This window comes from Rhinolophus sinicus, chromosome 14 (genome assembly GCF_057876585.1).
Source record: "Rhinolophus sinicus isolate RSI-liver-muscle chromosome 14, RSI-T2T, whole genome shotgun sequence".
NCBI classification, from domain to species: Eukaryota; Metazoa; Chordata; class Mammalia; order Chiroptera; family Rhinolophidae; genus Rhinolophus; species Rhinolophus sinicus.
This window is the reverse complement of record NC_142514.1, coordinates 88,147,386-88,159,496: the sequence shown is the minus strand read 5'-3', so window position 1 is coordinate 88,159,496 and position 12,111 is coordinate 88,147,386. Positions and strand designations below refer to the sequence as shown.

The window sequence follows — 12,111 nt, the reverse complement described above, 5'->3', positions numbered from 1 at the left end:
CAGATGTGGTATGAAGAGATTGAGATCCCCACTTAGAAATATCCTTTCTTAAAGGATGCTTCAGATGATTGGTCAGAGGTCCCCACAAAATTCCCATGTAAATTTTCACCTCTACTATAATAATTAAAAGGCGACAGAAATGGCTGTTCTTCAGTGTAAGTACCCAAGAACCAAAGAACCTTCTCCAAAACTATGGTGCATTTTCCATTTTCTCTCTCCTTTTTGGTTAATTATTCTTTCTGCAAACAAATTTGTGTGTTATGCCTAAATACGCACCACCGGCCTGTTAGAAACTCCTGAAATTCTGCATTAGAGACTGAATTTGTGACAATACCTTTGTGATAGCTGACTCCATTACTTCCTCCAAGTGCTCCTTTAACGGAGCTATCTCAAATTTAGGGACATAATTTTGCTCCTCACTCCTGGCAACCTGCTGCTGAAGTTTTGCATTTTCATTCTTTACTTCGTTGATTTGCTGTTGAAGTTGTGTATTCTTAGCCCTTTCACTTTCAGATGTGAATTGCAAATCTTCTACTTGCGCTACCAATTGCTCAACTCTAGATTTCAGTTTCTGTCTTTCTTCCAGGTTTTCATTTTCACGTTTCTGAAATTCTTCCTGTAAAGACCGGAACTCTTGTTCTTGGGCTTCTTTTTCCCTTTTCAACAAGTTCAAAGCAGAAGTGTTGACCTTTTCCAATTCTCCTTGGAGTTGCTGCAGCCTCTCTACCTCTTCTTCTTTCTTGCTTAAGGCTTTGCCCATCTCTATGCACTGACTCACAGCTATATTTTTTTGTTTCATTTCAGTTATGAACCCTTCCTGTAAACAAACATAATTGCTCTTGTTCCTCTTAAGCTCTGCTTGTAAGGTCTCCTTTTCATTCCTCGACTTCTGAAGATGTTTTTGGGTGTTAGTTAAAATGTCATGCAAATTCTGCAAGGTCTTGTCGGCATCATTCTTCTCTAGCATTACTCTGTATTTGTCTTCAATTAATGCTTCGGCAGTTTCCTGCAGCTTATTCAGGATGTCAACGAACACTTGCTGTCTGGTGGGCTTCAGCTGTAGTTCCTCAACCCTCTTCTGTAAATAAATGTTACTGCACTGCAGCTTCTGGATCAGAGTTTGCTGCTTTTTGTTAGCATGTTTCAATTTCCACAAGACTTCATTTAAAACCATATCCTTCTCTGGAGGTTGTAAGCTTTCCAAACTTTGCTCTGTGTCAGGTGTCTTGCAATCCTCCTGAGAGGCTCCACCACTCGAAGAAATGTCTTCAGAAAAACAAGCTGTGGCAATGCCTGAAGTCTCCATGCCATCCACTGTGACTTCCTTTTGGTGATTGCCTGACATCTCCCCAGAATTCTGTATTCCTTTTGAAGAAACGGTAATCTGTGAATTATAGTAAATAAGTATGAAAGAGTAGAATTATCCTGAACTTTGAAGTCAGAGCTGGCCTCGAACTGTAGATCCCTAGTTTGGGCTATAAAGTAACAACTATAATATCTATTTCCAATAATAATGCTCACTTAACAAAAATACGAGTACTTAAGTGTTAATTGCGACATGTATGTGTAGCACCTAACAGCATAGCAGAGCACAAACGACAGATATATGATAAAGATATGTATCACATTAACTTTTACAAAAGAAAAATTAAACTTTGATACTCTCACCATTTTCTATGATGCAAACTTTTCTGGACACATGGGAGATACTTCATTTGACTTCACAGGAATTAAAACAAAGTTATCAATTACCCTGCAGTCCCTGAGGCTTCTTTTGAATACACATTTTTTTCTATTCCTCATTGAACCATTACCTCCCTGTGCTATGACTCCTGTGAATGTTAGAATGCCAGATGAATGTGTCTTGTGGTTGAGATTGATTTGCTGCCCACAATACAGGTTTTGGGGGATATAAAAAAGACAGTAAGTTGTAGTAAAAAAACACTGAAATGAATATGACATAAGAACCCAGTAAAAGATATCTGTGTAGGAGTGGGTTGCGTAACTTTCTAGAATTTAGATATTAGACCTCTGTATTCTAAAGTTTCCTCATACTTCTGGGGTAAAGACAACTATCTGTACTGAGGCCCATAAGGTACTGCTTGCTGTCGGATCTTGACACCTGCCCCGTGCTACCTCTCCATCCTCTTCTACTACATCCCTCTTGCTGCCTCCAACCCAGCAACACTGGGCTTCATTCAGGTGGACGCCACAGGGTTTCTGCACATGTTACTTCTACATGGAATCTCTCCCATCCTGTTACCGTACTAACTCCAACTATCTTTCAGAGCTCGGCTCAATTCCCACTACATCAGGAAGCCTTCTCCAAACTCCTTGACCAAGACAGTAAACCTCCCATCTTACTTTTACTCCAGCACTTATCACAACTGCAAGTTTATATGTAATTCTATATAACGTTATATAATTTTCTGTGACTTTTATTCAGGGCACTTACCATAATTGAAAATTTACCTTTATTTGTGTGATTATTTGTTTAATGTCTATCTCCTCTACTTGGATGTTATTTTCATGACAATAAAAACCATATCTTTTTGTTGTTGTTTTTTTAACCATTACATAACCAACACATAATGCAGGGCCTAGCTTATAAAAGATGCCTGAAAGTGTTTATTGACTGAATCACTGAATGACTAAACACAACGGAAATGAAAAGGAACAATTTTGGGAAATGCTAATTAAACAGATTTTTAAAATGTCATTTTCCAGAAATCAACATAGGGAAAAGGGAAATAAAGTTCTCTTTTAAATGCTGCTTCCAAATAAATAAACAACAACAACAACAACAAAAAACTGGTCATACTTGCAAATGAAACATAATAATCAAAGATTTTCTCATCAAACTTATGATGAAAAGGTATTATTTATGCTATTTTTAAATTATATCTATTTGCCCACACCAATTCCTAAAATTTTTACTTTTTTGTTTAGAGCACATAGAATTGATACTGCTGGCATGTTCAGTGCTATTAGGATGTTACACGCATGCCCAGAATCAATAAATCACAACACAAATTAATGTTTTCACTTTGCTAAAAAGTAATTTTTGCTTGTCAATAGAAATCCCACATAATAGAAAAATCTTAAGCTCTCCTTGTCAAATAATTTAATACCTCTGTACTTCTTTCTCTTTGTAAACTTTTTCTTAATGTAAAGTCTGAGTTCCAATCAATTTGGCTCCCCAAATGTAAAAGTACATTTTAGTCAAGGCACCATGCAGATGGTAGGGTGCATAAAAGGAGTAAGACAGAGCCTTGATCTTCGAAGAAATTATCATTGGGTAGAGCTAATTTCCAAGTATAGACTTGAATTTTTTAAAGAAAAATTTGTTTCTAAATGGTTCAAGATCTGGAAGGTATTTTCCCCAGAGAAGCAATGTCCCTTGTACTGATTAGATGATTTATCACTATTTGGGAAAGTCCTAGATTATACACTTTTTAAAAAAACACATCCTTCAATATTCTACTGACCATTAAAAATCTTACCTCCTTTGTTCTATAATTAGCTATCAGATCAAGATGGTTAAAGTTTTTGTCTGTATAAAATGGTTTTTCAACATCACTGTGTACACATTCCTTACACAGACAGCTTTGAGGTTCACTCAAATTGAGGGCAGTATTTTTAGCCAGTGACATTTCCGTGAATTGCAGTGTCTATCCACTGCAGCAGATTAGAGGCGGGCTTCTCGGAGGCGCCTGACACATTCATGGGCAAGTCAGTCTTTATTTCTGGAAGTGCTAGTTTCAACTGGATTTTCTTCCTTAAATGAATCTTCCTTTATGTCGTTGTCTTTTGTGTAATTATATACATGACTTTCCAATTCTGTCTTCTCTGTATAAGGTAAGCCACCTGTCCGATTTTGAAATGTTATCGTTTCATCATTAAATGCTTTTGTCCCATGAAATTTGAGAATGGGTTCAAACTGTCTGAAGGAAGAAATGCTGGCGTCAGTGGCTGAGTTAGTAAGTCCTGGGAGTGATCTCCGTTGCTGACATCTCAGTAGAAAGAGAAAGACAGAAATAAGAATTAGCTGACCGTAGATTTATGTCAAGTTACATTAACATTTATGAAATACACTTTTTGAGCCTTTTAAGAATTACATGTATAGTTCAACCTTTTGTACTGAGTAGATGTTTGGCATGGCTTTGTGCTAGCAAACAAAACAAAATAATTTTTAACAGGAGGGAAAGTTGTTCTCAAATGACTGCTAGAAAAAGCATGTTATATATCATTCTGGTCAAATACCATCACAACAAAGTGGAAGATATCTTCAAACCTCTTTTGTTGTACTGTAATTTTAAAATGTTTTAATTGTAAAATGTTTCAAAAGAATATAAAAGCACCGTGAATAGTATAATATCGAATACATATAAAGTTGTTTGATCTTATAACAATCCCATAAGGTCAGTACTGTTATTATCCTTGTTTTACAGATAAGGAAACTAAGACATAAGAGATGTTATGTCACTTGCCTAACGTCAGAGAGCTGGTAAGATTCCAGAATACTACTTCTAAATGGTATGCTACATATAGTTTCTCAATATGACAAATTACCCAGATTTAATATATTTTTAAAAATCAGAAGCAAATAAGGCAAAATAGAACGAAATAGTACTGCAAAATTAATGACCTGTCCCTTCTATCTAAATTCCTTTCTTTCTCCCTCCCCAGAGATAACCACGATTACTGAAGCTAGTATGTATGTATTCTTCCCATCCATATTTTTCTACTTTTACTGCTCATTTATGTACTCTAAATAATATATATCAAGTTCCCAGACTTTCTCATTCTGTGACACCTTAACATCTCGGTAATATTTTCACAGAACCCCTAGACCAAAAGAAGTACCTAACAGTTCCATTTATTAAGTAGTTAAGCTCAAACAACTTAACAAGTATTTGTCCCACCCACTTAATAACTGATTCAAAATACACATACATAAACTGAAAGAAAAATATCACATCTTATTTCACTCTTAACTAAACTTACTACTTGAATGTACCGTTGGGCACTGCATGTCTCAAACCTTGGAGTCAGATGGGGCAAAGCCAACCCTCACTTCCTGTTCAACTTGCTTTTTATCACACCATCATCCCAAACCCCAGCTTTGCAAATAAGATGTTATAGAAAGGATTGTAGTATGATTTTATATTGAAATAGTGAACTATCTCAAGCTAGTAGTGTGTGGGGATCCAACAGACGTCCAGTACCACTGTTTCCTTCAAATTCCAAAATATCCCGCAGCACCCTAGGCAAATTGTGGATACACACTATTGTTCTCTGTTTCAAAATGTTATGGATACAGCATCATTATGTATATATACGTGTATATACTGGGGGTGCCAAAAAATGTATATGCATGACTTGTATTCATCTTTTGCTATCAGTATATATTGAGTATTACAGATTTAATACAGTTTTTTCCTTTCTTAAAATGTATATACATTTTTTTGGCACCCTCTGTATAAACATATACATATACAATTTTATCTCTGTTTAATCTATACACAGAACATGTATGAAAAATTGGGCTAGACTCAGAGGAAGGAGAAATATTAATAAATTAAGATATACAGAGATGCCATCTCACTGGCAGAAAGTAATAATGATTTGAAATGACTTCTGATGAAAGTGAAAGAAGAAAGTGCCAAAAAACTGCACTTGAACATCGAGAAGACAAAAATCATGAAGAAATACACAACTTTAACATAGACAATGAAGATGTCAGAATTGCTGTTAAAGGTTTTGCTTATCTTGGTTCAGACATCAATTCAAATGGAGACTGAAGCCATGAAATCAAAAGAAAGCTGAGTCTCGAAGAGCAGCAATGGAAGAATTAGGAAAGATTGCCAAGAGCAAAGATGTGTTATTAAGAGACCAAGGCTAAGATCGTCCACACGCTTGTATTCCCAAGTTCTATGTCCACATGCAAAAGCTGGACACTGAAGAAGGCTGCATACAATAAAATACTTAATGTAAGTTTTCTTAAAAAAAGAATTTTTATCTAGGCTCTGGGTACATATCTACCCAGAAGTGTAGCGCTGGATTATAGAAAATACATTAATTTTAACTTTACTAGCTACCGCAAAATTACTCTCCAAAGTGATTATACCAATTTACACTCCTACCAGAGGCATAAGAGTTCCTTTGCTCTACATCCCTCCAACACATCAAACTGCTATGTATGAAATGGTATTTTGTGGTCTTTTTAATGTACATCCTTTCAGGTATTTAATGGTCTTGCAGGTTTCCTTTTCTGCCTCTTAGATACTGTTATGGATTGAATTGTGTTTCCTCAAAATTCATAAGTTGAAGGCTTCAACCCCAGTATCTTGAAACGTGACTGTAGTTAGAGATAGGGCCTTTCAGGAGGCAATTAAGGTTAGATGAGATCATAAGGGTCAGGCCCAATGCACTACGACTGGTGTCCTTACAGGAAGAAGAGACACCAAGGAGGCAGAGAAACGGTCATGTGAGGACACAAGATGGCAGCATGTGAGAGGCCTCAGGAGAAACCAACTCTGAGGGCACTTTGATCTTGGACTTCCAGCCTCAAAAACTGAGAATATAAATTTGAATTGTTGAAGCCACCCAGTGTATGGCATTTCTTCACAGCAGCTCTAGCAAACTAATACATACATGTTGCCTGTTTTTCTGTTGTGTTATATGTGTCTTTTTCTTATCGGAGTTCTTTATTTTGGATACTAATCCTTTGTTAATACATGGTATGTATCTTAGATTGTGGCTTTTTTTTACTTTGTTGATTATAATTTGATCACAGAAGTTTTTATTTTATTTTAATATAGTCAAATGTGTTGATTCTAGTTTGTAGTTCTCGTTACTCCGAGCCTCACTTTTTTCATCTTTAAAATGGAGGTTAAAACAGCCCTTATCTACAAAGGAAAATAAAGCTCTATTTCATGGGATTGTTTGTGGCTTAAAAGTAATAATGTGTATAAAATGCTTATCACAGTACGTGGCTGTTATCATCATCATCATCATCACAAAATATAAAAAAGTCTTAGTTTCTCTGTATATTGCTAACAAAGAGATAGATACTCACCACCTAACAGATCATCTAGTGTGCTATAAATTTCTTTGGAAAGTGTCAGTTTGGATTCATTTTCCCTTTTTATATTCTTTATTTCATTCTGTATTAATAATCAATGGGACGTTAATATTAATTCCTCAAACAAACATCATAAGCCTCTTGTAAAAGTGTATGTACATTGCTATGTAATTTTTATTAGTATTTTTTGTTGCATGGGTAGAATGTGCTTCCTACCATCTTTCCCCACTGTATAGCTGACTTTCCCTTATTAAACAAGTATCTTGCTATTTTAATATTCTGGGTTTTTTTGTAAGTCAAATCATGTTCCTATAAACATAGGGGTATGTGATAACCTATATATCTCTTACTGATAATTCTTTGATGTTCGTTAAATCTGCTCTATACAACATTAGGGTAGTTGTTATTCATCTTTTAACATTGAAGATATATGAAACAGGATTCTAGTAATGAGGTGAAATCTAATTCTTCAAATATAAATATATAAAAATTCATGTAGGGTTTATTCTCAAAGTTACCTTCATGTAATCTAAGATGAAAGGGCTTATTAAGTAAATTAATAGTATAGGCTTATTAAGTAAGTAAGATAGTAAGAAAAATATTTTAGATGTTTAAAGAACACATTGGTTTAATCATGAGTAGTATACCAAATATGTGGACCTAAATGATACTCTATAAGAGTTCATATCTCTCAGTAAAGTCAGCTGGTTACAAACCTCTATTCAATATGCTTTTTATAGCATTGTTCCACTTATTGAATGTATCTGAAGTACAGTAAGAACTGAGTTATATTTTATAACAATCTGTCTTTTAGACTTCTTGCTAATTCAGACCATTCCTCCTCCTAATTAGATTTTAAAGTATCAAGAATAATATACTTGAAAAATAAAATAGCATTATTCACATGCATTGATGTTTAGACAGACTTCTGACTCCACTACTCATCGAATTTCAGAGATCACGTCTAACTCTAGTCTTCTATAACATTACTGTGTTTAACTGAAATATGCCCTTTCTTACTTAGGTCTATAAATTTTTTATAAAGAATAAAATGGTCAGTGAAATCCAGGAGGGAGGACCTCCTTACGTAAATAATTTAAGACATTCATTTTTTATAATTCAGTACATAGTATCTTGGGCCCTGATTAACATCATAATACTATGACCAAAGTATTTTTTCAAAATGAAAAGTTTTCTATAATTATAAAAAAGAATCTTGAACATTGTTTAAAAAAGAAAGTGAAAAACACTCAAAAGTCTTCTGCAGGGCCAGCCCGGTGGCTCAGGCGGTTAGCGCTCCATGCTCCTAACTCCGAAGGCTGCCGGTTTGATTCCCACATGGGCCAGTGGGCTCTCAACCACAAGGTTGCCAGTTCAACTTCTCGAGTCCCGCAAGGGATGGTGGGCTCTGCCCCCTGCAACTAAGGTTGAACACGGCACCTTGAGCTGAGCTGCCTCCCAGATGGCTCAGTTGGTTGGAGCGCGGGCTCTCAACCACAAGGCTGCCGGTTCGACTCCCGCAAGGGATGGTAGGCTGTGCCCCCTGCAACTAGCAACGGCAACTGGACCTGGAGCTGAGCTGTGCCCTCCACAACCGAGACTGAAAGAACAACTTGAAGCTGAACAGCACCCTCCACAACTGAGATTGAAAGGACAACAACTTGACTTGGAAAAAAGGCCTGGAAGTACACACTGTTCCCCAATAAAGTCCTGTTCCCCTTCCCCAATAAAATCTTAAAAAAAAAAAAAAAAAGTCTTCTGCATAGTGAGAAGCAATGTGACCATATTTCCAGGTCAACAAATATGTATCTGCATTATCATATTTAAGGTTTACATATCCACTGTATATATATATAGAATAATTTAACTAGTCCCCTACTGATGAAAATTTAGGTTGTTTCCAATGTTATGAATTATTCTGCATATATCTCATTTGTATACTTCCTGGGGCAAAATTAACAATAAAATGTGCAGTTAGCTCTGGATTTCCTAGCATTAAACAGCCTTTTAGAAAGATTGTGCGAATTTATGGGCTGAACCATACGAATTGTCAATATTTGTCTGTTTTTGAACTACAAAAAGGCAATTTTATGTGGCAAACCTAATAGATTCCTATTATTTCCCTACACTCTTGCTTAATAATTGTCAAATATTTAGAATAACATTCATGAAGATCCTGGGACATAAAAATCTCTTTTATTTTGTGACAAACAGCACTAGGAATTTTCATGCAGATAGGAAGTCATTTACTGTCAATGTCATTATGAACATGTGAATCATTTGCATGCTGACATAGTGGAAAATGCTCTAGACCAGATGTCAAGCTCCTTGGGTTCTTGTCCTGACTCTGTGACTGAGTTGTTGCGGCCATGGCCCCTGGCTGTACTCATGGGACTTCACGAAGACCAGGAAGGGTCAGTTTTAATACTCTCTGTCAGTAAAATTCTCAGCCTTCTTTGTATACTAGTAGAACTGGGAAAACCAGACCCTGTGTTCCCCTCTTCTATGATTCCATTAGAGATTCTTTCATTGTTCCTCGTAATTTTGAAGAAATTTCATATGGAAAACAATGTGAATGCTAAATACGTCTGTACCTCCCAGAACTTTTAAGCACTGCACACCTGAGGCAAGTCTCAAGTAGTACTGCTGGTTTCCATTTAGAAGGGAGAATTTGAGTGAGTTAAGTCTTGAGAAAAACTTCTGAATTCATGGCATCTGCTACGGCCATGCTTTCTAATTTTTATGAAAAGCATTCACTTCAAAATGTACAGTATTATATCTGAAGTGATGACCAAACTTTCTGATAGTCCTTGCTCCTAACTGTTGAGTGATGGAAGGCCTCTTTAAAAAACATAATTTTAATGTCTGTTAGTATATGCAAACAGAAAACTCCCCCCGGCCCCCATCCTTCCTCACATTAAGAAAGCAGCAAAGTTCACTGTCCTAAATTTTAAAATGTCATTTGTCAAGTTATTGGAAAAATAAAAAATTTTAGTCTGAATATACCATGGTAACTTTGTATGGTAGTAATACTAATTCGGACAAAAGAAAATCAATATGTGTGGCTACTATCCAATAATTAACCTAAAAGATGTGGGTACTGAGAAGATGAAGGAATCTCTAAGTTACTTAATCAAAAAATATTCACAAAATATTACCTGATACCTACTATTAGGTTCCATCAACACTGTACTTCTATTTACTTGACAATCGCTATTCGAATATCTCATTATCAAGTTAAATCCAACAATGTAAATTAATTTTCCCTCACCTCCTTATGCCACATTCTCTCAGGCACTCGGGTTTCAAAACTTGGCGTCCTTCTACCTCATTATCCATGAGCTATTCAGTTACCAAGTCCTGTCCATTTCTCTTTTAAAAATGTTTTTTATAACTCATGCTTTCTTCCCATCCCTTATGTCAACACACTGGTCCACATTCTTGTGACCCCTCAAGTCTGTCAGGGGAATAGAGATGGAAAGCATGTCAATCACACTGACTTCAAATTCTTCTGCTTGACTTTCTAGGTCTTCCATAGCCTGAACCCACATTACCTACCCAGTCCTCCTGCTCTAGTATGATCAGGCTCACTTCTTTGCAAATAGATCATGTTCCTTACCAGTTCATTAGTCTGCCCTGGCAAGTGCTTCTCTCTCCTAAAACTTCCTTACCTACCCATTCATCTATTTTTTAAAAAGTTCCTACAAGGTCTTTAGTCTAAATCTCTATCTCACATTTCAGCACCTATTCATTTTACTGTTTTAATCTTAGCCATTATTTCAAGCGTATGTGTTTGTATTTACTGATTATACATACTTTGAGAAGTCCACTTACGGTTTTTCCATACCCCCTACATCAAACAGACCAGTATTGTCCAGAGTAAATATTCACTAAATCCTGCACTCCAATGATTTATTTCTATTAAACCATCTCAATCTATAGTCACTACCCATTTGCCTGGATTACTTTATTGAATTATTAAATTAATAATTTACTGAGGAATTTTTTTTTCAAATTTACGTCATCCTCAATAAGATATTAAAAAGCCACTGAGCTAAGCAGGTTAGTCAGGATTGGAGATTGGCCCAACTTGACGCTTACCTTCTCCGTTTTGCAAACACATAAATGCTGTCTGTGTTGTGGTGAGGGGGATCTGAAAAATCCTTGTTTTGTTTTCCAAATGCAAAAAACGCAAGGCCTTATTTGTTAAATTTGTCTGTGAACCCAGAACTTCCAATTACACGTTTACAACTTTGTTCACACGGCCCAATCTGCCAGTTATACATATATTTTAAGTTAGGCTTACTGTTGCCATCTTTCATTCTGCCCTTACTAGATTTATGTTGGATTTTAAAAATATTTATTGAAATGTTTCGAGAGATATTCCAGAGACACTCTAAAGCTGTTTTAAGATGGGTGTTAAAAGAGGTGTCCCTGGAGTTACTGGCCAAAACGCTAAGGTTTTGTTTTTAGATTCTTTTCAGTTGTATGACAAACTTCAATATTCTAAAAGCACTTGACTCATTTTCACCTCAAAACAATGCACCAAACTCTTTTAAGTCGCAAAAGCGTGCTCACTTCCAGGGTCCATGCAGTTTCGTGGATCCACAATAAGGATTTCGTGCTTCCGCCCCGCGCAATGCGTTGTGTGGCAGGGAGCACACTTTTCAACCTTTTCCACGGATGGCTTTTAAAAACTCGCAGCTGGGATGCAGGCGCGCTGGAACGTCCCAGTGTGACGTCCGCCCGCCCGCGCCAGCCAATCTCGGCGGGAAGCCTCCCGGGCTCCCACGCTCCCCGCGGGCGCGGCCAAGGGGTTTCGGCCAAGGGGTTTCGAAGTCTCTCTTCCAGACTTGGGAAATTATGTGGGTGTGAGCCCCCAGGCCAAACAATCTGTGGGCTGGCTGGCGCGTCCTTCTGCGGCAGGAAACACAAAGCCAGGGGCAGAAACTAAAACTCCAGACGGAACGGCCAGCACTGGCTCAGCGAGAACAGCTTCTCACGTTCGCCTAACATTTCACGTA

At 36.9% G+C, this 12,111-nt stretch overlaps 1 protein-coding gene across 1 annotated transcript in view; it reads right to left on the bottom strand.

The window, feature by feature from the left end:
• The window catches only part of CAGE1 (cancer antigen 1), a 36,588-nt gene extending 24,477 nt beyond the window's left edge, over positions 1 to 12,111 (bottom strand). Inside the window, exons 1-3 of the mRNA XM_088789815.1 lie at positions 11,189 to 12,111; positions 3,504 to 4,013; positions 335 to 1,384 (exon numbers count right to left, since the gene is read on the bottom strand). Coding sequence (XP_088645941.1) covers positions 335 to 1,384; positions 3,504 to 3,653 — 1,200 coding nt within the window. The 5' untranslated portion in view covers positions 3,654 to 4,013; positions 11,189 to 12,111. The remainder of the gene's footprint in view (positions 1 to 334; positions 1,385 to 3,503; positions 4,014 to 11,188) is intronic.